This window comes from Anabrus simplex, chromosome 2, assembly GCF_040414725.1.
Source record: "Anabrus simplex isolate iqAnaSimp1 chromosome 2, ASM4041472v1, whole genome shotgun sequence".
Taxonomy (NCBI): Eukaryota; Metazoa; Arthropoda; class Insecta; order Orthoptera; family Tettigoniidae; genus Anabrus; species Anabrus simplex.
Window position 1 is genome coordinate 537,379,595 of NC_090266.1, and position 25,422 is coordinate 537,405,016.

The following is a 25,422-nucleotide window of genomic DNA, read 5'->3' on the forward strand; positions in this document are numbered from 1 at the left end:
GAATTATGTCATGTTTCGGTGTAATACCGTGGCCGGCCAGGTCCCCCGATTTATGTGCTTGCGATTTCTTTCTGTGGGTGTATCTCAAGAGTCAAGTGTTTACATCATGTATCCCCAACATAGAGACTTTGAGGTGACGCATTCGCGATGAGATCCAAGCAATTCTACCTGAAATGCTGGTGAAAGTAATGGACAGCTTCGTTCGTCGACTCCATCTGTGCATCGCAAGAGACTTGTCTAAAAGATGTGATCTTCAAAAAATAAAAATATTGTGTTATTGTGTCATAAAACTGCATTAGGTTACTGTCCAATTACCACTCTAGTCGTTTACATTCCCTGTATAGTGTTACTATAGGACCTACACTAAAATAGTATGCCGGACCCTCTACGAACTAGCACGACTTCAGTCAACTTAACAAAATAGTGAAGAGTAGTTTTCGACGTAACAAACTAGCATTTATCAATAATATTGCAACACAAGCAAAGACGACAGCACAAAACAGCGATAGTAGGATCCTTTACCACATTACCGAGAGATTAACAGAAAAGTTTTCTATATCTGATAAACCAGTGAAAGCCAGATAGAAGATTACTGCCCACAAACAGCTAGAATGATGGACAGAATACTTTCTGGAGAATTTGAATCGTGGAACAATCGAGGAAGGGGAGACGGAGGTGATGACAGAAGAAGAGCAGGAAGATGTTGCTATCAGTACAGAACCATCATCAAGAACGAGATCCAAAAGGCCATTTAACAACTAAAGAATGGAAAAGCGGCAGGAATGGACAATATCGCACCGGAGGCATTGAAAGTGGATATCTGTTCTTCAGTCGAGATTCTGTTCCCACTTTTCAAGAAGATTTGGAAAGAAGAGAAGATCCCCACAAATTGGAAGAAAGGGCTGTTGATTAAACTTCCGAAAAAAGGAGATTTATTAGAATGTGATAACTGGAGAGCTATTACCCTCCTTTCGATACCAAGTAAGGTACTCTCACGAATAATTCTAGAAAGGATAAATCAGCGAGTTAACTCAAGGCTGAGGAAAGTACAAGCAGGATTTAGAGAAGGTTATTCCTGTACAGAAAATATCAATACACTGCGCATAATTGTAGAACAATCCACGGATCCACAATCGGCACTATATCTACTATTCTTAGACTTCGAAAAGGAGGGTTTTTTTTTTTTTTTTTTTTTACAAGAATGGCCTTTGGTTAGACACGATTTGGCCAGCTGGTAGTGATAAGGATAAGGATGGTGCTATATCGTCTTGCCATAAGGCCAGTCATGGCATTGCTGCAGGGTGGGAAAGCTATGGTAGAAAGGTAGTAGTTAATGGGGTGTAACAATTAGGATATTATCTTTATTAATTATTTCAGTTGGTGGCTTCTGCATCAGGGCTTACAGAGTTAGACTGGTGTCTTGTAGAAACTGGATGAATGCTCTGTAGATTTTACTATCGTGGTCTTGAAGAAGAATGGTTAACATTTGTGTGGAATGGGATATGCAATGACCGAAGCTGTGCGAATAACTTTGTTCGTTATTGCTCATACCTGGAACAAAAAAAGACTATGTGATTCAGATCCGCATCATCGTAATCGTCATGTGGGCAAACTGTCGTGGTAGTCACTCCGATGCGGTGGAGGTGGTGAGGGTAGCATCCGTGTCCAAGCCTCATCCGGATGGTGGTTTTTAGGTGTCTCCTTGCAATATTGTATCTCCAGAACCGAAAAGGCATTTGACAGGGCGAGTTGGTCGTGCGGTCTGAGCCCACCCCAGTGAACACTGGAGTTAAGCAAGGATGTTTGATGTCACCTATACTATCTCTTATGGTGCTGGATCTTATGATGAAGGCAATAAAGCGCCGAAGAGGAATTCAGTGGGGAATGACCGACAGTTTGGAGGACTCTCACTTCGCGGATGACTTGTGTTTGCTAGCCAGCAGTTTTAACGAAATGGGAGCAAAGCTGAATGATTTAAAAACAGAAGCATCAGAGATGGGATTGAAGATCAATGGAAAGAAAACCAAGGAGATGCGCTGTAATAACCGAAATAAGGCACTATTATTTTTAGGAAACCAAGAGATCGAATAAGTCAAGCAGTTTTGCTAACTGGGAAGTATGGTCATCGTTGAGGGGGGACCTACAGACGACATGGGAAATAGAATAAATAAGGCTAAAGGAGCATTTGGAATGCTGAGACCTATCTGGAAATCAAGATAACCTAACACCTATACCAAACTACGCATCTTCAATACAAATGTCAAGTCAGTACTCTAATGGACTCACCTCATCGCCGATATATCTCCAAGAAATCTAAAAATACCACTCTCTCTCTCTCTCTCTCTCTCTCTCTCTCTCTCTCTCTCTCTCTCTCTCTCTCTCTCTCTCTCTCTCTCTCTCTCTCTCTCTCATCTTCTCTGCTACTCGCATCGGCTCCTGATCGTCAACTAACTGTTTTGCATGTCAGCTGATATCCCTATAATGTCACACGCTACATGGATAGACAGCTGTTTCTACTGGCGCATGCTCCCGTAATTTTCACCACCTTCGAGAAAGTGCTAGTCTTTCTTCCCCCTCTGCACTGTGGTACTGTATATATTTGCGGCTTCGGCCATAGTCTGTTGAGATGGATTTCAAGCCTGTGTAGAGGATGGAACTACGATTGTCTTATTTTTCTCTTATGGAGCAGTGATTATAATCTATCTTCTTCTCGCTCCGGAACGATGGACATGAGGTATGACTGACATTTAATTATGTTTTAAAAGCTACAATATCAGCACTCGTGTTCACCTAGCGGCTAATGGGGAGCATGTAATTTCCTAGTAACGACTTTATTTATCTTCGCCGGTCTACGCCTGGTGCGTCATGTTTTCAAGCTTTCTGACGTGTGTGTGTCATCTATTGTTTTTGGTGTCTTCAACTTTGAACATGAACTATTTATACATCAATCATGGTCTTGATCCATATACTTGTTCACCCGTTGTTTTGAACGGTTCAAGGTTACGTGCGACTGGGTTGACCTGCTTGGGATGTCATGATGGTTTAAATTGCAATCAAATCATTTGTCTGGCATTTCTTGGCATCAGAAAACTCATTTTCATTCTCGTAACAAGAGGTGTGTAATGTTTCCCCAGATAATATAGGGGCCGATGACCTTTGATGTTAGGCCCCTTTAAACAACAAGCATCATCATTATCCCAGATAATATTCCGCAAACCCGGGGTGGTTTAACATGTGTAAGCAATGAACTTTTATTAGAAGACTCTGAAGTGTTCAATGGACAACTTCCGCATGAAACATTTTCTTCTGTTTGGTATTTAAATTTGCCTAAAGTGTCTTAGGTGTTTCTGGTTAGCTTGCAATTTCGCATTTGAGCATGTATGTATCTCCCGTATCCCCCCTCCCCCCTCACCTTTTTCTCGTATTTGTCCTTTTCTCTGCGATGTATGTATTGTAGAGACGATGGTTGGGAATGAACAATATTTGTATGAATTCCTTTCTTTTCTATGGTACTATTGTAAATATCACTAGATCTTCTTGTAAATTTGTTACTGTGGATTCCAAATAGATTTTTGTGTCAAAGGTACCTGTGCTGTCTTATCTTGCCTTGGCAATCCTATACCCGAACCTAACGCGAGCCCCTAAGTGCAACATTTACTTACTGTGCTCCTGATTTCATCCTACGTTGACCTCAAACTTCGTCCTTGGTACTCCTAGCCATTGCTTCCACTGCTTTGCTCTCAATTTCCTCTTATGCAGTTACATATTTGGAAGAGTAAAAATATTAAGTGGGTGTATCCCCTATCACACTTAAGCGCTAAACTATGTTATGGGGACCTTGTCCCATTGTGGATCGGCACACCGATTTCTTGAGTTTCGGTTCTGAAACTAAAGGGCCTGCTTAAAGTCCCTTATGGATTGAACCTAGCACTCGACAAGTTCTGGGCCTCGATTGCTACAATATATATTGTATACTACCAACTTCGGTAATTCTGTGGTGCTAGCCTTAATAATTTACGGGATCTTTACTGCTAGTAGAAATTTCTATCCGAGTTGTGATTGGAATCTACCTGGCCCATTATATTATTAATACGGCGTCTTCCCCCCCACCCCCCACTCTCATTACAGAATGGTAGCAGAGTAGTATATATGATAGCAAACCGCCATTAGCTATCATTATCTTTTTGTATTATCATACATGTATATTCTTGCTAACCGTTTTGATCACTGTCCAACTCAGGTTCAGCTTGATCTCTTACCTAAGACTTATTCTTAGTCATATTCTTCAATATGGCATTTTTTCGGATAATTTTTCTCCTTACACTTCTAAAACTTCAGATATGTCTTGACTCTCATTTTGACTTTTCAGGTCCAAATTCCTTCTCTAATAGGCAATACAATCCATTCGTCAATTTTAATTCAAATAGTCCTTCAACCTTATTTCTACAACGGTATCCACTACTACACCTTCCGAACCCCTATTACCCCCACCGCAACCAACCACCACTCTCTATCTAGATATTTCAATTTTTACTGTAGTCCGACTCGTTGATTGAATGGTCAGCGTACTGGCCTTCGGTTCAGAGGGTCCCGGGTTCGATTTCCGGCCGGGTCGGGGATTTTAACCTTAATTGGATAATTCCAATGTTGGCGTATTCAGCATTAGAAATAACCCTAGGCAGGGCCCTCATCTTCACAGACATGCAGGTCGCTTAATAGGCCGTCTAAGAGAAAGACCCGCACCAGGCCCCTCCGGAGGCCATACACCAGTATTAATTTTTACTGTAGAATCAAAACAGCCACTTTATCACACACCTCCTTCTCCAGTTGATAAACATCAGTTTGCACAGCAACAATCCTCAGACTTTCATACCCTCCACCAACCCCTTCTTATCAGTTATCTATGAATCCCCAATCTATCATAACCCCTCCTCAGATCAACCTCTTAATTTCCACATAATAAAAAATGTCTATCAGGTACCACTTATTCAGTCTACTGATCTTATCACATCAATCTAGTGGCTTTTCACAGTTAGAAAATTTGTCGAGACGGATTTAGCTCCATTCCTCAACTACTTTCGTAGCTCTACCCTAAAATATATGGCCATCTCAGTAACTTCTGGTTACAACAAATGAAATCTCGTATTGATTGCGCCAAGTTTCGGTCTATCTTACATATTTTCTGCCGTATGAATTCGGCAACAACTAGGTAACAAGTTCATTCAACGTCACCAACGTCCACACGAATCTGTATATTTATTTATTTATTTATTTATTTATTTATTTATTTATTTATTTATTTATTGACTTGTGGAGTGGCTCAGGCTATGAAGCCTGCTGTTATGCCAAACCATCTCATATGTACTACATTGTACAAACTACAGAGTATTAGGATTTCTAGTAACATATAATTAATTATAAAATTAAACTTAAATAATAGTTATAAACAAAAGGTAAATTTCTGAGAGTCGCTATTTTTTAAAAAAAACATTAAATACTAATTTCTTAAGTCTATGTACCATTTATAACATGTTTTTTAAAAATACATTTCTACTATGTATGTCTTTAATTACAGCCGGAAGGGAATTCCAAGAGCGTATGGTTGCAGGTATGAATGAGTTGCCGTACCCGGTCGTGCGGTAAATTGGGAAGCTCAGCAGGGACGAGGTTTCTGACCTTGTAGGTATACTGTTTGGAGATGACAAGTACACTGACTGACAGTGACAATGCAACACCAAGGAGGAGTGGTTCGAAAGGGATGAAAGTTGGGGAAAAAACAGAGACGGCACGGATGAATAATTGATGTTTATTTCAAACCGATATGCAGGTTACACAATGCGCACGGCATCGACTCAGTAGGATGTAGGACCACCGCGAGCGGCGATGCACGCAGAAACACGTCGAGGTACAGAGTCAATAAGAGTGCGGATGGTGTCCTGAGGGATGGTTCTCCATTCTCTGTCAACCATTTGCCACAGTTGGTCGTCCGTACGAGGCTGGGGCAGAGTTTGCAAACGGCGTCCAATGAGATCCCACACGTGTTCGATTGGTGAGAGATCCGGAGAGTACGCTGGCCACGGAAGCATCTGTACACCTCGTAGAGCCTGTTGGGAGATGCGAGCAGTATGTGGGCGGGCATTATCCTGCTGAAACAGAGCATTGGGCAGCCCCTGAAGGTACGGGAGTACCACCGGCCGCAGCACATGCTGCACGTAGCGGTGGGCATTTAACGTGCCTTGAATACGCACTAGAGGTGACGTGGAATCATACGCAATAGCGCCCCAAACCATGATGCCGCGTTGTCTAGCGGTAGGGCGCTCCACAGTTACTGCCGGATTTGACCTTTCTCCACGCCGACGCCACACTCGTCTGCGCTGACTATCACTGACAGAACAGAAGCGTGACTCATCGGAGAACACGACGTTCCGCCATTCCCTCATCCAAGTCGCTCTAGCCCGGCACCATGCCAGGCGTGCACGTCTATGCTGTGGAGTCAATGGTAGTCTTCTGAGCGGACGCCGGGAGTGCAGGCCTCCTTCAACCAATCGACGGGAAATTTGGGTAGCAGTATTACGTTCGATAGTGACATTGAGAGGGGGGGCGTAGCGTATGGGCTATGGTAACATCACTGTCGTCTCAGAACTAAACACTGATAGTTCAAGCATAATTTAAAACTAAACAAAACTAGAATCCGTGTGCTATGAAACAAATATTAATTTTTTAAACCACCCCTTTTATATGGATCACTAACTTTTGGCTTGATCTTTCCATGTTAAGAGAGCTTCTCGAAGGGGTCATTTAACCCTCAAATTAACACTTTCTTCCCTTATCCAGTGGTAGACCAAGGAAAAGAAGGTAATGCAGTAGGAGAATTCGGATAGGGACAAAGGAATGAAAGAGGAAGTCGATTGGCTGAATTCTACACCGATCATACATTAGTCCCGGCTAATACTTGGTTCAAACACCACAAACGACGTTTGTATACGTGGACGAGGCGTGGAGATTGGAAGGTATCAAATACACTTAATTATGATTAGGCAGAGATTTGGAAAGCGGGTGTTAGATTGCAAGACTTTTCCAGGAGCAGACGTGGACTGACCACAACTAGTTCGTCATGAAATGCTATCTGAATGTGAAGGAATGAAGAAATGCAAGGAGATGGGATCTAGACAAGTTGAAAGAAATGAGTGTGAGGGATTGTTTCAAGGAACATGTTGCACAAGGTCTAAATGAAAAGGCTCAATGAAACACCACATAGAAGGAATGGAGTGTCGTGAAGAATGGGGTCAATAGGGCTGCTGAAGAAAGGTTAGAAGAAAGGAAAGATCAACTAAGAATCAATGGATAACCCAGGAGACACTAAACCTCACTGACGAACGACGAAAGAATAAGAACGCAAAAATGAGGAGGGCAGAAAAGAATACAGGCGATTAAGGAATGAAGAATACTGAGAGTGCAGGGCAGCTGATGAAAATTAGCTGAAAGAGAAGTGCAAGGATGTTTAAGGTTTCATATAGGAAAAAATCAAGGAAACATTTGGAAGAAGATAAAAAAACTAGGTGTTTTGTATAGGCCTATTAAGATTTCAGATGGAAAACCACCTCTAGAGAAAGAAGACAAGGCAGAAAGATAGCACGAATATATACAACAGTTGTATCTAGGTAAAGAAGTAGATGATATGGTTCTGGAACAAGAAGAGGCTGTTGATGCTGATGAAATGGGAGACGCAATTTCGAGGTCAGTATTAGACAGAGCTTTGTGAGACCTAAATAAGAACAAGACACCTGGAATTTATGACACCCTCAGAATTACCGACTGTCTTAGGAGAAACCTGCACGACGAAGTTATTCTATGTGGTATACAAAATGTATGATACAGGAAAATTACCATCCGATTTTTAGCATAATGTTATACCTATTCCCAGGAAAGCAGGTGCTGACAAGTGTGAAAACTACCGCACCATCAGTTTAACGCATTATTTACGGAAGAATGGAAAGACAAGTTGAAACTCAGTTGGAAGAAGATCAATGTGGTTTCAGAAGATATATGTGAGATTCTGAAGGTGATCAGATGCCGAGACGGAAGAACTATCTACAATCTGTACAGAAATTAGTTTCCATTGGTAAGGATCGAGGGGTTTGAAAAAGCAGCAGCAATCCAGAAAGGAGTTTGGCAAGGCTGCAATTTGTCCACCCTCCTTTACAATGTTTATACCGGGTGGTCGATCAGCCCCTTGCGATCAAGTTTTATGCATCCCTTCACATTTACTACAATTCTGAAGACATCGGTCCATCTCCCCAAACGGGGGTAATGTAACGAGATGTGTGTTTATGGGCTAGAAGACAGCAGGAATCGTGAGCGCCACTATTAATTCATTTTGGGTACCTCGAATGAACCCGTAAAACGAGTACAGATACGCAGAACACTTACTTAAAACAGGAGATAGATGCACAGACCGGGAGCAGGTTACTGTATAGGCTGGGAAGTGGGCGCCGTAGGTCAAGTGTCGCAGTAGCTCACATGGCAAGCGGGGGGGGAGATATGTGATAGTGGACAGTGCTCGAAGTAGGTGGTTCGCATCCCACATAGGAATTTTTTAACAGCCAGTTGCCTGGGATGTGGTAAGGTTGCATACTTGATAGCTTACAAGGACTGATTTGTTTATTTGACCCTGTAAAAGACCGTACGTATCGTTGCATTGGGTATGGTGCTGGGTTGGACGAGGATAAGCAGATGATGGACTGTGGCCATTTAGCTACGCCGTACATGTTACAAACTTCGCAGAGCGCAGGTAGGGCGAAGTATGCCCCATTGGAACGATAACCTACGATGGCAGGCAAATATGTAGTTGCGCGAACTCTCCTCCTTCGAAGCAATTCGCAACACAAAGTTTATTCACTGCCTCGGGATGTATTCAAGCAACGAGTATGTGGATATGTTACGTATCTATGGAGGAGCTAAACAGAAGGCATACCAGGCACAACGTCTGTAGCAAGAACGCTATCCGGATATACGACAACCGACGGGTATGATATTTCGGAGTGTGGAAAGACGCCTGCGAGATACTGCATCCCTGGGGAGGACACTGCCTGTTCGAAATCATTCCGTGACATCTGCTGACAATGAAGAGGTCGTCGTGTTTGACGCTATCCGGCGTAACCCTCATACTAGCACACTGGTCATTGCACAGGAGATGAACATCAGCCGAGCGTCTGTTATGCGGATACTGCACACCCACCGGTTTCACCCGTACCATCTGCACGTACACCAGGAGTCCATTGTCATGATTTCGATGCCCGGGTGGCGTTCTGTTAATGGATCCTACAGCATGTGGACACTGATCCTGCTTTTCTAGCGACTCTCTTATTTACAGATGAAGCACGATTCCAAAACAATGCAACCATTAATCGCCATAATATGCACTGCTGGAGTGTGGATAATCCCTATTGGGTGCGACTGACAGCTTTCCAGGTACACTGGGTCGTGAATGCATGGTGTGGAATCGTGGGTGATCACCTCATCGGTCCCCATTTCTTTGAGGGCCATCTGACCAGCCAACGCTATCTGCGGTTTCTCCAAGATGAAGTACCACCGTTTTTGGAACATGTTCCACTCCTTGACCGCTGCAGAATGTGGTTTCAACATGACGGAACTCCACCGCACGCGTCGGTGGTCATCCGGGACTATCTCCATGCGACGTATCCTGATAAATGGATAGGAAGGGGAGGACTTTTCCCCTGGCCCGCCAGATCGCCCAATCTTACGCCCATGGATTTTTGTCTATGGGGCTATGTAAAACAACTTAGTGTATGCACAGGAGCCAGCCAGTCCTTGTCACCTTACACAGCTCATCACCGAGGCATGCCAAGCCGTTTCGCCAGAGATGTTGTAATGGGCCGGACGGTCCTTACAACATCGCGCGCCACTCTGTATCGACCACGGAGGTAGTTCGAGCAGATGCTGCGTTAAACGACGTGGATAACTTAAATCCCGTCATATGTTTCCTACCCTCTATGAACCCAGCTCCATATCAACGGCCCTTTTCAGGGTCAAATAAACAAATCAGTCTGTGAAAAATACCGATATTAAGTATACAACCTTGCCACATTTCAGACAACTGGCTTAAAAATACTTGCATGTGGCCTGAACCTTCTAACCCTCGAGCAATGTCAACTGTCACACATCCTAGCGCGCGCTAGCCATGTGAGCTACTGCGACACTTTATCTACGGCGCCCACTTACCAGCTTATACAGTACCCTGCTCCCGGTCTGTATGTCCACCTGGTTTTAAAAGTACGCGTTCTGCGTATCTGTACTCGTCTTACGGGCTTACGGGTTCATTCCAGGTACCCATAATGAATTAATAGTAGAGCTCACGATTCCTGCTGTCTTCTAGCCCGTAAACACACATCTCGTTATATTACCCCGACTCAGGGAGAGGGGCCGATGTCTTTCAGAATTTTAGTAAATGTGAAGGGATGCATAAAACTGGATCGCAACCGGCTGGTGGACCACCCGGTATAGAACAGTTGTAAAGGAAATTAGAGGAATTTCGAAACGGGGTCACAATCCAAGGAGAGGGAATCAAAATCCTGAGATTTGCCCAGGATATTATTTTACCCGAGTCTGCAGAAGATCTGGAGAAATTGCGGAATGGTATGGACAGCTTTGAAAAGGAGTACAAGATAAATAAATCGAAAACAAAAATAATGGAGTGCAGTTTAACGAAGTTAGCTGATGCAGGCAGTATTACATTAAGCAATCAAGTCTTAAAGGAAGTAGATGAATATTGTTACACGAGTAGTAAAATAACTATGGCAGAAGAAAGGACGACATAAAATGCAGACTAGCACAAACAAGGAAGCCTTTCTTAAGAAAAGGAATTTTCTCACTTGGAACACTGATACAGAAATTAGCAAGACGTTTTTGAAGACTTGCGTGTTTATGTATTGGACCGACTGCAGGCGGTGAATGCTTAAAAAAAATGCCGTGATCTGGATCTAGCCATATGACTTACCACTCACTGTTATAGCCTGGTTCGAGACGTGGTTTACGGAGGATATTTTTGAGTCATCAGTCAGACTGGTTTTATGCAGCGTTTCATGCCACCCTATCATGTGATAAACTTTTCATTTTTACGTAACTACTACATCCTACATCTGCTCTATTCTGCTTGTCACATTCATAACTTGGTCTACTCCTTCCGTTCTCACCGCCTATACTTCCCTCAGAAACCAACTGAACAAGTCCTGTAGTGTACTACATCACAACTGAAGGGTACAGGAAACGAAGGGGCTCACTGCGTTTTTCGGAAATATGGCGATCTTCACTCCGTCTGCTGATGTTCACTTGAACTTCCTAGTGGGCAACTCATCTGTGAAAGGAGTTCGCTCCCGAGAAATGAGCTGAAGAAAAGGAGCGTGGAGAGAAAAAAAGGGGCTGATCGACATACCCGCACGGGAAGCAGCAGATCACTGTATTCTTGTCGCACTCTGTGTACGAGCAACAGGAGGTTAGCTAAGCAGAACAGAAGTAGTTTATTTGAGAAAAAGACCGTAGGAGAAATAAAAATTTGTGAATTTGAGGCGATTTGCTACGACTTGGGAGAAATTTGGCTGTTCCTAGTATCCCCACGAATGATGTGTACTATAGGAGACAGTTATCTGTTTGCATTTAACGTCCATGTACGTACTGTTCGCTTCCCAAAGCGTTTTCCATGTGTATCCGGAGCATGAAGACAAAAAGAGAAATGACGATGTATACTCCGGCTATTGGCTTTACAACGCGCCGAAACAGATAGGTCTTACGGCTACGATGGGATGGGAAAGGGGTAGGAACGGGAAGGAATCGGCCGTGGCCTTAATTAAGGTACAGCCCCAGCATTAGCCTGGTGTGAAAATGGGAAACCACGGAAAACCATTTTCTGGGCTGCCGACAGTGGGGTTCGAACCCACTATCTCCCGGATACAAGCTCACTGCTGCGCGCCCCTAACCGCACGGCCAACTCGCCCGGTGATTTCTACTTAGGGTTGCCATATCTAGCTGGGACCTCGTCGGGACGCTGTGAGATGGGGTTTTAGAAATGAAGTAAAACAAGTCATATAATTACTCTTTACTTACAACACAATTACATGGAACTTTTAGCGGCAGAATTAGTTCGTAACCATATTTTTCGGAAGATTTCGCCTTTTTCAGCAGATCATTTTTCCCTTTTATGTATTTATAAAACTCCATGCAAGTCAGCTTTTAGTTAAACTGGCACTGTAAGATTGACTCCACATTCTCTAGCAGCAGCCGATTTCTTTCATCAGCGACATCATCGAAAATACTCTTTCCACAGTGGCGTTGTTAGCGGGGATAGAAAACAAATACTCGCATAATTTTAGCAGTTGGCATTTGCGTTCCGTATTTTCGGTTTCTTTAAGAAAGTAAATCCACCTTTCTTCCACGGAGTGTTTAGACTTCCATTCTTCCGAGTCACGCTTAGTTTTTAAAAGCAAAGCCATGAAGGCCCTCTAAGGGGTGGGAGGTAAAGGCTTCCACCATTCGTAACCTCGGCACGTGATGGAGTAGAGTGGTTAGCTCTACGTCCGGCCGCCTTTGCCCCCAGGAATTAACCTGGTACTCATTTTTGGTGTGGGCTGAGTGGACTTCAAGGGCCATATGCACCTCCGGAAGTGGAAATCTCGTATCTTCAAATTTATGATTTCCTGACGGGGATTCGGACCCACGTCCTTCCGGGTGAACCGAGCACGCCTTTACCGCCTCGGCCAGGCAGCCCCTCTTAGTTTTTAAAAAGCTCTTCAGATACCTATATTGCTGGAAACATTTGTTGCCTAAAATCTTCACACCATTTTCATGCAGGTATAAAATAGTGTTTTCAGTCATCACAGAATCTGGGGTTTCAGATAACGTCATCTAATTAAATACTTCATATTTATTAAAAGAAAAAGCCCATGTACTGTATCTAAGTAATCAAATTCTATGGTATAGAAAGCTATTGTCTTCCTCAAATTTCGAAAATCACAATTATTTCTTGGTTAGGGTTCTCATTCTTTAATTTTTTCACATTCATCATGGTTTGCATGCCAATAAAATTGACAGTCTTTCTTTCATTCAGACATTTTTAGTATCGATTACTATATTTCTTATTTCAATTATCGAGACTTTATACTTCTCCACGCTTTTTATATTTGTTTCAAACAGAGCCAAAGTATGTGTGTAGAAACATGAAGTAAATTTTACTGATCGGACTACTGAAAAAATCTGAAATAATTTTAGGTGGTCTCTCTTCGGCATCAAAAGATTGTTTCAATGGTATTCAAAGCTTAAGAATGCTCTCAACTGCGGGCATTAATGACAGCCATCTTGTTTTTGAGTGAGATAGAAAAGTCTGATGATTGACATGAACGTATAAGCAGAACTCTTTCAGTCTCTATGTCCTTACCGTGTATACTGAAAAATAATGACATGTTTTCGTGACGATTATCTCAATGTTGACAGTTAAGACTCCAGCAGCGCTTCATATACAGGGTGGCGCACGAATAGATGACACATTTGAAGAGCAAAAATAAAATGCAACTTAAAATTTCGCGCACACCTTCCCTGTTTCATGGAAATATCTGTACAAGTGACACTGCTGTTTTCTCTCCAAATGCCTGCATTCCAATGAGTTTTATGCCATGGCAGACTCTCCGTTCAGCACCGCGCGAAAACAGTTATCATTTATTGCGAATCAAAAAGGGTTACGGCGACACAAAGGAAATTTCGTACTGTGTTTCAGAGTAGGTGGGCACCAGCAAGGAACACTATCCTTCGGTTATACAGAAACTTTGAAGAACAAGGCAGTGTGAAGGAAGAAAAGCGACCACGTGCACCAGCAGTTCGGTCTCCTGAAAACATCGCTGCGCTGAGGGTCGCCACGCAGCGCAGCCCACACAAGTCAACATGGAGAGCTTCAAGGTAAGTGGAATCTCTTGTCATCAAAACAGTTTGTCAGAAACCCTCCGAGTTCAGAGTTCAGAGTTTGAAGAACTTCTTGGATCAGAGGTATGCAAAGAAATCATTTCCATCCCTACTAATAACAGTGATCAAGATCCACAATTGACCGGTGTTGAGCTTATAATGTAGCTTGGGAATCTGTCTCGATAGCAGCGAAATGGAAGAGAGATGTTCCAATCATCCTGAAGCCAAGTTGACCTGCCAGAGGAAGCTTATGAAGTCAAGTGCATCATTCCATTCATGGTGTAATTTTCAACTTCACTTAAATACCCCAACATTGCACAATGCTTTTGTCCCCTGGAAGCTTTGCGCAGATCTGCCGAGTATTTCACAGACTTATAAGAGTTTACGAGAGTCTGCGCTAATGAGGCAGGTGGTAATATTTCAAAAATTCCTCACGGATAATGAACTATAGCCTGTGTTACGAGATGTGATGGACGTAATAGTTACTAATTGGTAAATTGTTATAATAGTGTAAAATGTTATATTGTACTTGTCAGGGTCTTGAAATGTCCATAATTTATATATTGCTCTTGTTATTTTACTAATGATAATGAAAATAAACTAATACAGAGACTGAAGATAATAGTTCAGTGCAATGAGCCAGTTTTTTCCGACACATGTGCGCAGTCAGAATATATATTTACCTTATTCCTATGTTAACATTCCATGAAGAAACGTTTACCACATGCCCATCTCCTTGAACGCGATGAATACACTGGTTCTAATTCTTGCAATCACCAAATATATCCATACACAACAACCGTTTAGTTATGTGCCTTACAATAACTACGTTGCAGATTACGTATGATCTGAAGAAGTACCCTGCCCCGCACGCTACCCTTACCCTTTCACGTCTATTATAAACACCTTATAATCTCCTACGCCTTCTTATCCTCTCTAACACGAATATCGGTAATTCCTATAATGGTCCGGACGCATCATCACTCAAGCCACTCAGTCTTTGCTCATGGTTCACAAACTAGGCCGCGAACCCATGCCATGATCTTTTACAGAACTCCATGACGGGCTTTAACGAAAAATCGGACGTATTCTATTTCAGATACAATGTATTTTCTTCAACCATCGTTTTAGTCCAGTTGCTAGAGTAAAACTGCCATCAATGTGGCTTATGGGTCGGTTCCCTACTGTAGAATGAAAACAATCTGACTAATGATCGTAAATTATGGCGGTGAAATCCACCGCGTTGACATTATGAGTATGACAACATGGAAGGTAACGGATGGTCGGCGAAGGCCGCAAGAGATAACCATTAATTTAGGTGCAGCGATTCGAATACAGTATAAAGAGACTACAGGTAAACTATCTTTTTTATCATCTTGCCATTCTGAATTATGCATGCACCATGCTTAAAATGCTACGTTCCATGGGAAAAATCGCTGTTTGTTATAGGCAACACATGGCTTGACGTCATTCAGAAAATTAGTTTTATATTATCCGTCTAAGTCTAGACATCGTATGAGAACAGTCATATTTCAGGAAGTCAAAATTGTAATTTCCTTGATATTGTTCGTAGGACATATTAAAACACAGTTGGTATAATAATTCATCAACACGTGCGTTAGAGCTCTGTTTAACATGCTGGATCTGCACAATGTAATAAAAGTATTAACTCAGAAATTAAGTTTTTTTAATTGTGCCCTCAAATTCGTACAGTCTGGTGGTAGAAATGGAGTAGAAGCTAAATTGTTTGTTTTATTTCACTGAACATTTTCGTCAGTTGACTCATGCACTACGAGGTACGTGAAACTTCAAAACATACCACCATGTAGGCCTGGTTAGATAAACTCCCAGTGTAAAGATAAAGAGGCATATGATCTACAGTGAAATGAGTTAAGCTATTAGTTTATATCCCCCTCCATTGTAAACAGTACTATTTACTAAAAGTATGATATAAGAATGCTACATGGTTCTTAGTCATCTTCGGCTGTTTCACATGTGGGCAGACTGAAGGAAATTACCAGAGTTGGGAGATGCACTGTCAGACTATCCAGTCACATCAATAAGGAAAGGATGGGTAATGTGAGTATCCGTCAAATGTTCTTCCCGCAACTGTTCAGCTATAGCTCATTCCATGGTAAGAAAACAGTATTGCTCTTACGACAACAGGGTTGCCATATCGAACCGCTCTGCTCAACACCATCACGGGAAAACGGCGGCACATACACTTGTGAAAATCAGTCTTTTAATTTCAAGATGAAAAGCGGATGAAACTAAGCTACACATTCCTTTTATAAACTAAATGGGACGGGGGTTTACAGGGGCTATTTTTGGTTTGTACATAATCAGAAGTAAACTACGGCACAAACCTCAGCAGTGAAGTGTAAGGCAAATTGGGGGAGGAAATAGACAAATTTTTATGGGTTCGAGGGGTGAGGGATGCGTTTAATTGCATTTAATAAATTTCTCCAGGCAATAAAGGCTAGAAAACGGACGCAACAAATAAATACTGTAGATGACTCTACAAAAGATCACAGTATTAACGTTAAAGAAAGAAATCGCACGCGTAGGCTTATCGCGTAACTCTTACTCAACACAAGAAAATTACGCACTTATTTAAAGTCTAAAAGCACTCATGCAACAAATAGATACTGTAGACGACTTCACTATGTAAGTGAGGTGCCGACGGTTTACAGAGTGGGGGACTTCACGAGGCTTGTACCAGAGCAACACAAATCGGAAAATGAAGGAAGGCAACGAAGCGATGGCTGTTCCCGCCATTGTGCTTCTTCCGTACAAATGTATTTATGAAAAAGAAAATGTTGTGTAGTTATTTTAATAAATCAGGTCAAAATGCCTTATCATTTTATCTTTCTTTAATAATACATTATAAAGTACAATATAATATCCCTTAATAACGAGGAATGGTGGGTGTCTCAAGACGGGTTGTGTTCAGTCCTTGTAAGCCCGTAAGAACAATACCGTTTTCTTAACATAGAATGAGCTATAGGAGTATAATTATGGAAACGAAGTATGGCAGACAATAGCGAAAACTACTCGTGTTGCCAAACAAAATCTTCCCAATAACAGTTAACCATCATTCTTATGCTGATGTTACCTTTTAGTGCCGCCGGTATACTTTTGATTTCCATAATAGAAAGGACAACTTCCACTGTTTATAACACAATTTGAATCACCGAGTAAACTTTTTTAATCCAGTAAGTACACTGGACTGAAGACTAATACTGAAGATAAACTGCTGCAAAAATACATAATGCATTAACGTACAGTATACCGTACTGTTTAGGAACGGCGCAAGAAACAGAAACATGCTTTAAGTTTATGAAGGGGCTTTGTGATATTTCTGTTGAGTCATACGTTCATAAATTCAAACGAGCACACAAATACAGCCATTTAATAATTGGGCTACACAGCAAGCAAATTTTGAAACAATCGTGGGGAACAAGAAGTAAGTGAACAACCCTGGCTTTATGCACAGGCTTGTAAAACCCATTTTTTAATTCAAGCAGGGGAGAGGGGAGGTAATCAACGCCCTGTTCATTACTAAAACCGAATGTGTTCAATGTCATTCTTTCCAGCCATTAAATCCAGAGCCCAACTTGTCTGCACTAATTCATCAATGGGGTAATTCGAGGTTGAAAGCGTTGCAGGCAGGAGGTAGGCGGAGAATAAGTCGCGACGTCATAAATAATGACAACAATAACATGATTTGATTCAACTCACCCGTGATGTTATCGCAAAGGATCCGAGAAGTGATTATTCGACCGTAGGGACTGAATAAATTTTCCAGGTCTTGCTGAGTCATGTTCTTTGGTAAACCGCTAACATATAAATTAGCACCCTTGATGGCTTCACTGCTAGGCCGGGCATACGACACCTGAAAACGAAAACAGAGCAAAATGTGTTTATTAAGTACTAGCAAACAACTTCAACAGTTCTTAAAAAATGTTAATGTTAGAGCGGCAGACACTTTAGAGACCATTCTGCTGACGGTTACCCAAACGCTGTCTCCGATCATTACCGTGTATGAAACAACCCTATAGAATAAAATCTTTATGAAAATCACTAGCAGTTACCCGCGGCTTCGCTCGCGTGATTTCGTAATTTGATGAAAGTAATCGTTCCTTGGTACTGTACTAAGATATTATCTGAAAATCCCTTAAGTATAAAAACACACCGAAAAATTGAGTTTTATTTACTCCAGAAACTCTTTGTAAACCACGTTAGTGTTATTGCCTTTTGGGGCTAAAATGACCATGCGACACAGAACTGTACATGTGAGAAATAGTCTTCTCTCACGTTGAAAACAAATAACAAAAATTTACAAGTTTCTTTATTTTTGAAGGAGATTCCAAATTTTCACACCTGTAACATCTTTATTACCGGGCGAGTTGGCCGTGCGCGTAGAGGCGCGCGGCTGTGAGCTTGCATCCGGGAGATAGTAGGTTCGAATCCCACTATCGGCAGCCCTGAAAATGGTTTTCCGTGGTTTCCCATTTTCACACCAGGCAAATGCTGGGGCTGTACCTTAATTAGGCCACGGCCGCTTCCTTCCAACTCCTAGGCCTTTCCTATCCCATCGTCGCCATAAGACCTATCTGTGTCGGTGCGACGTAAAGCCCCTAGCAAAAAAACTTCTATTTTTTGAGATATAAGCATCTCCATAAAAATAATGCAACCCTTTTATCAGTCCTTCCCCCAAACCCACCCAAGTGCCTTTTCCGAAAACAAAAGTACATGTTCCTGTACTTTTAAAGGACATTTCAAATACAAAGTTTCATATCTGTAACATGTTAAGCTTTTGACATGTACTGTAGATATACCAGTACTCATTTTAAACATTTGATCTCTCTTTCAATTCTCTTCAGCCCCTTAAGTGCATTTTCCGAAAGCAAAAGAATATGCGTTTGTTTTAAAGGTGATTCCAAATACCAATTTTCACGTCTGCAACATCTTCAGTTTATGAGATCCGTATCCTAATAAAAATAAATACCCCGTTTCCAGTCCTTTTCACCCCCACCCCCTAGCAGCTTTTACCGAAAAAATACATGTTTCATTATTCTCAAAAAAAGAGTTTAAAAAGATTAAAAATACCAATGTTCACGTCTGTAACATGTTAGGTTTTTGAAATATACAGAAGGTATGCTAATTTTAAACGTTCACCCCAACCCCCTTTTCAGTCATTTTACCCCCCTAAAGTGTTTTTTTTTTCTGAAAGCAAAAATTACATGTTTATTTTTAAAAGACATTAAGAATACCAATTGTCACGTCTGTTACATGTTAAAGTTTTCGAGATATAGGCCTAGGGTAAGGTGGTACAATTTCGATCACTATAGGGAAATTTCGCTGCCACGGAAAAAATACATAAGCTAGAGTGAATTTAAATAGTGTTACAAATACTCTGAAATGTAGTGAATGTATTTCTATATGTATTACTATATTACAATGGTTAGTTTAGATACAAGATTAAAAAACATAGTTTAATGTAATTGATCGAAAATGTACTTCGCCGGGTACAATTATGATCACCTACTGGTACAACTTCGATCACTGGCATCTTCCACATACGAAGTGTTTTTTTCCTATTGCACCAACACATATTTCATGATACCAAACATTACATTTCTGGCAACGAATCCAGTCACCTTTTTTCATTGATTGTACACAGTAATAGTTCATCAAACAAAATCCACACTCATCGTCGTTTGCTGGCAATCTTCTGCTTCGAATAATACTTTCGTCTACACTGGCAGACCCGTGTTTACCCTTATCGTTACTTTTCTTCTGTGCCTGTTGAAAAAGACGTCTCTTGCTTCTGATTTTTTCCAGATTTTCGTCTGAAGTCAGTCGCACTGATGTCTGCGTTTTCCGTTTACGTAATGACACTTTCTTCTCTGGCGTTGGCAGAATTACTCTGACAGCATCTTGGGGTGAGTTCTTGTTTGATGCTGGCGTTATGGTGTCGATCTTGTCTTCATTTACTTCGTTTGATGTTGTGACAAGTCCCGTTTCCGAAGTGCTCATACTGCTGGCAGTAGTTGGAATGCTAGGGGATGAAGAAGCTGGAGTTTCAAATGAACTGCTCGCACTGCTGAAAGTAGCTGCAACAGATGAGGTAATAGGGGACTGAAATAACGCAGCAGGAGCAAACTTTTCTTCTGGAACAGTGTCCTTAGAAAATGGCATTATTCCTGTACACTGAAAACCTTTGATAGCAGATCCAGCTGACGCCGATTGATACCAGGCAGTAGAGAAAATAGGGCAGAATCTTGATTTTGTAAGATTGTCATTGGGGTTACGATGAATCCACTCTGTTACATTTCTGTGGTAATGAGCCTTCAGGGACTTAAAGAATGTTCTGTCTAACGGCTGTAGAGCATGTGTACTGTGTGGGGGCAATCCCAAAAGTTCTATCTTGTTCTCCCGACAGTATTCTATAGCTTGCAGGCTCGTATGGCTCCCGTGATTGTCGAGAATGATTAGAACCTTTCCTGTCATTTTATATTTCTTGAAGTGTCGAAGCCAGGTCATGAAAAGTTCTTCGTTAATGTACCCCGAATCGCTCATCTCCACGATGGAACCAGGAGGTAATCCATCATGGAATTCAGGGCGCTTCCTAACTCCCTTAAAATGACCATTGGTGGAATGTACGAACCTGATGCACTCATACACGCAACCACTGTCACATTTTCTCCTCTTTCCACATTTGTTAATGAAACAACCTCGCGTTTGCCCTTCCGACTGACTATTTTAGGAGGTCTGTTGTTGAGAGGAAAGCCGGTCTCGTCCATATTGTATATGCGCTCAGGTTTATCAAACATGTCATTTTCTTCCAAAATATTTTCCAAATTTTGGAAGTAATGACTTACCTCCTCTTTATTTAACCCTTCAGCTCTGGCTCGTGATAGACCTTCAGGTTTTCTCAGACTTAAATTAGGATATCTTTTCAAAAAGGCTCGAAACCAATCAATCCCCGCAATCTTATCATCTAATCTCCAGGGATGTTTGACATTGTTCGTTTCAGCTAACTCAAATGCAGCTTTCCTCACCTGAACAGGCGTCAGACCCAATCCTCGTTGCTCTAGCGATAGAAGCCTCTCGACTAAGGCCCCTTCCATTTCAAGTGTGAGTACCGTTGGGCGACCAATTTTGTCTCCAACTCGTGGATTTAATCCAGCTTGTATTTCCTTTTTAATTTTTATTTTGCCATGTAGCGTACTGAAAGGAATGTCATAATTCTGATGCACCTCGAATGCTTAGATGCCCATTAATTACACTGTTCACTGCCGCTCCCATCGCTATCTGATTCCACTTATTATAAATTTTATTTTCTGGTCTTTTCCACGGCATCTGAAATCAACGAATACATTCGGATGAGAATGTGCAGAATACAGCCCTGTCAATAAATTAACCTAATGCATAGGCTAGTTTATTTTATTTTGTGAGTGAAAACGAATAAAATTCCAAACATCGTTCGACCTATGAGTTCATAAAGGCAGTGTTTGCTTCTGAATACCATGAAATCATAAATGTGAATTTGAGTTAGGAACCATATTGTTTGTTTCTCAGAGGGTAGGAAATTAAAACATTCTTTTTTTAAGTCAGGAGAAAGTTAGATTCTGAAATCCTTAAATAACAACATCATCCTCTTTTGCTTCATAAAGATATTTCTTTTTATCTGATTGTGCCCTCGTTCCGAGGTGGTGCAGCTCTTTGCAGCCACACCCCCAATGGAGATGAGCTGCATGTACTTTCACCACATACCACCTCTCCTGCCATTTATAAATCTCTGGCAGTACCGGGAATCGAACCTAGGCTCCCCGAGGAGGGAAGCTAATAGCGTTAACCGTTACGCTACGGAGGCGGACAAGACTTTTACTGCAACACAATATTGCTATTTAACTGCTTAAACCAATATATTTCCTCCGATCGAAATTGTACTAGTGTATCGAAATTGTACCTGTCTGCTGATCGAAAATGTACTGTTGGTATTACTGTATCTATCGTCACATACTATCCCTGCATGCCAACAGATGGCAGCACATGTTACATAGGAGTTCTGTGGTAGTGCCAGCACACGCAGAAATAAACAGCATGGTTCTAACCTCACAATATCATTGTCTGCCAGCCTGTGAAAACTAGGCAGTTTTATAACAGAGCACAAAACTAAGCAAGTCAACTCACCTTGCTACAAGAAGAAATATGTATCTCTGAAGCACAAACTGCTGTATTCTTGACACAACCACTAGCAACACAGTACACCTTCCGCACTGTAACGCCACACTTAGGCAAGTACTACCAACACTCCGAAGTGGAAAATATATGCTAAACCTTAGTTTGATCGAAATTGTACCCATATCGAAATTGTACCACCTTACCCTACTGTAGATATGATTTTAAAAATTCACTCCGTTTTTCAGTTCCCCTTAAGTGGATTTTCCGAAAAAATATCTATGTTTCTTTATTTTTACAGGAGATATCAAATACCAAATTTTAAGTATGTAACATGTTACGTTTCTGAGATATACGCCTTTTCATTGTTGCCTAGGCCATCTATACCGGCTGTTGGCATGGCTGTGGAGGATCAAACTAGCCTTCGGGCTGAATACCCAACATACACTGTAGATATAAACTTGTTTTAAATTCACCCTCGTTATTACTCCTATTCAACCCCCATTAATTGAGTTTTCCAAAAACAAAAACAAACATTTTCCTTTATTTTTAAATGAGATTCCAAATACTAATTTTCATGTCTGTAACGTCTTTAGTTTTTGAAATATAAGTATCCTCATAAAAGGTAATCAACCCATTTTTCGCCCCTTTTCAGCCCGCTTAATGGTATTTTCCGAAAACAAAAAAAGCGTGTTTCTTTATTTTTAAAGGAGATTCCAAATACCGATTTTTACATCTGTAAACTTAAGTTTTAGAGATATAGATGGACTTATTTAAACAATTCACACACCCCTTTCACCCCGTTAGCGAAGGAATATCCAAAAACCCTCACTTAGTGAGCACCTACACTTCGTTTACCGAGCTCGATAGCTGCAGTCGCTTAAGTGCGGCCAGTTTCCAGTATTCGGGAGATAGTAGGTTCGAAACCCACTGTCGGCAGCCCTGAAAATGGTTTTCCGTGGTTTCCCATTTTCACACCAGGCAAATGCTGGGGCTGTACCTTAATTAAGGCCACGGCCGCTTCCTTCCCACTCCTAGCCCTTTCCTGTCCCATCGTCGCCATAAGCACTATCTGTGCCGGTGCGACGTAAAGCAAGTAGAAAAAATCGTTTCTTTATGTCTAGTAGTTTTGGCTCGGCGATGATGAGTTAGTCAGTCAGTCAGTCAGTCAGTCAGTACATGTTATCTGTATATATAAAACTAGCTACTACCCGCGGCTCCGCTCGCTTGGATTTCGTAATTTCATTAAAGTAATTGTTCCTCGGCATTGTACTAAGACATTATCTGAAAATTCCTAAAGTATAAAAACTCACCCAAAAATTGAGTTTCACTTACCCCAGAAATTCGTAGTAAACCATGTTTGTGGTTTTACCTTATGGAGCTAGGACGACCATGTGACATAGAACTGTACATGTGAGAAACAGTCTTCTCTCAAATCGAAAAAATAAATACATGTTCTTTTTATTTTTAAAGGAGATTCCAAATACCTATTTCCACATCTGTAACATCTTCAGTTTTTGAGATATACGTAAGTATCCCCATAAAAAGAATTCAACCCCTTGATCAGTCCTTCCCCCACCCCCATTTATGTGTATTTTCCGAAAACAAAACTACATGTTTCTTTATTTTTAAAGGAGATTCCAAATACCAATTTGCACGCCTGTAACATCTTCAGTTTTTAAGATATAAGTATCCTCATAAAAAATAATTCAACTATTTTTCACTTCTTTTCACCCCCCCCCCCCCCGTTAAGTGCGTTCTCCGAAAACAAAAAGGTACATGTTCCTGTATTTTTAAAAGGCTTTCCAAATACCAAGTCCTTTGTGTCTAACATGTTAAGTTTTTGACATATAATGTAGATATACAGGTACTCATTTTAAAACTTCACCCGCTTTTCCAATTCCTTTCAGCCCCTTAATTGGATTTTCCGAAAACCAAAAAATACGTGTTTCATTATTTTTAAAGGAGATTCCAAATAACATTTTTCATGTCTGTATGTCGGTAACCCCTTCAGTTTGAGATAAATGTATACTCCTAAGAATAACTCAACTTCTTATTCTTCTTCACTTGTTTTCACCCCTCTCCCGCCTTAAGAGGACTTTCCGAAAGCAAAAAATACGTGTTTCTTTATTTTGAAAGGAAATTCAAAATACCAACTTTCACGTCTGTAACAGCTTCAGTTTTAAAGATAAAGTATCCTCAAAAACCTATTTCAACTCTTTCAGTCGATTGGAGCCCTGCAAACGGAGCAGACGTGTGTGCGGAGTGCCGAGTGTTGTGGCGTAAGCGAAATGGGAATAAGCATAGATCTCTACCGAGCGGTCATCGGCCGATGGAACAATCGAATAAAATATCAGGTATGTGGTTTAAAATGTGATATAAAATACTCTGAAATCGTGCTGGCAGCGTTAGTAATTTGAGGAGTGGAAAGCAGCCCTGGGCCACTGAATTGGGAAGATATAGCAAAGATCAAGGAGCTGATAAAAGAGGTCAGCCAAACAGACACAACGAGGTAGGTCATTATGGCACAGAAAAAAGATATTCAGGATATGAAAGATAGCCTTCGGGGTGATATGGCAGGTATAAAAGAATCTCTGGATAAATACCAGGAAGAAATGGAAATTGCTAAGGAACACCGATTGGTGTTGGAGCAGCGCACACGGGAGCTGGAGATGCAGGTCCGGAGACCAGTGTTTGCCCAACGTATTAGATGCCTGGTCATACATGGGATCAAGGAGAATAGAAGCGAGGACAAACTGGCATTACTAGATGCTGTGTTGGAAGTGTTTACGCTAGGAGTGAGAGTAAATTGCACGGAATCCGATGTGGACGACGTGCAGAGAATAGGAAGGACCAAAGGGAACAGGCCGATTAAAGTACAATTGGTATCTGGAATGAAAACCTACCAAATTCTTCGGAATGCCAGGAATTTAAAAGGGACGGCAGTCTGGATCCAGAGAGACCTGGGAATTGAAGAAAGGAAGGAGATGAGAATCCTACGATTTCACGTGGGGAGAGCAAGAAGAGAGGGCCTTACAGCGTTTATTAGAGGCAAGAGACTATTCATCACAGGCGATGGTTGGAGAAAGAACTACACGCCATCCCAGCTGGAAGCCTTGACGCGAGGAGGAAGTGCGGTACCAGCGCAACACGGAAGAAGGAATGATGTGCAGGAAACAGGAGCGGAGCTCGTGCCGACAAGGTTGCTGACACCTACTTAGAGTGGGGGCGTTGCCACTAATACGGAGGGACGACCTGTAAGTAAAT

At 41.5% G+C, this 25,422-nt stretch overlaps 1 protein-coding gene across 6 annotated transcripts in view; it reads right to left on the minus strand.

Annotated features, from left to right (window-relative positions):
- The window catches only part of fne (found in neurons), a 570,930-nt gene that overhangs the window by 74,348 nt on the left and 471,160 nt on the right, over positions 1-25,422 (minus strand). For all 6 annotated transcript variants that reach the window (XM_067140918.2, XM_067140922.2, XM_067140920.2 and 3 more), the window contains one exon: positions 17,707-17,860. In XM_067140918.2, coding sequence (XP_066997019.1) covers positions 17,707-17,860 — 154 coding nt within the window. The remainder of the gene's footprint in view (positions 1-17,706; positions 17,861-25,422) is intronic.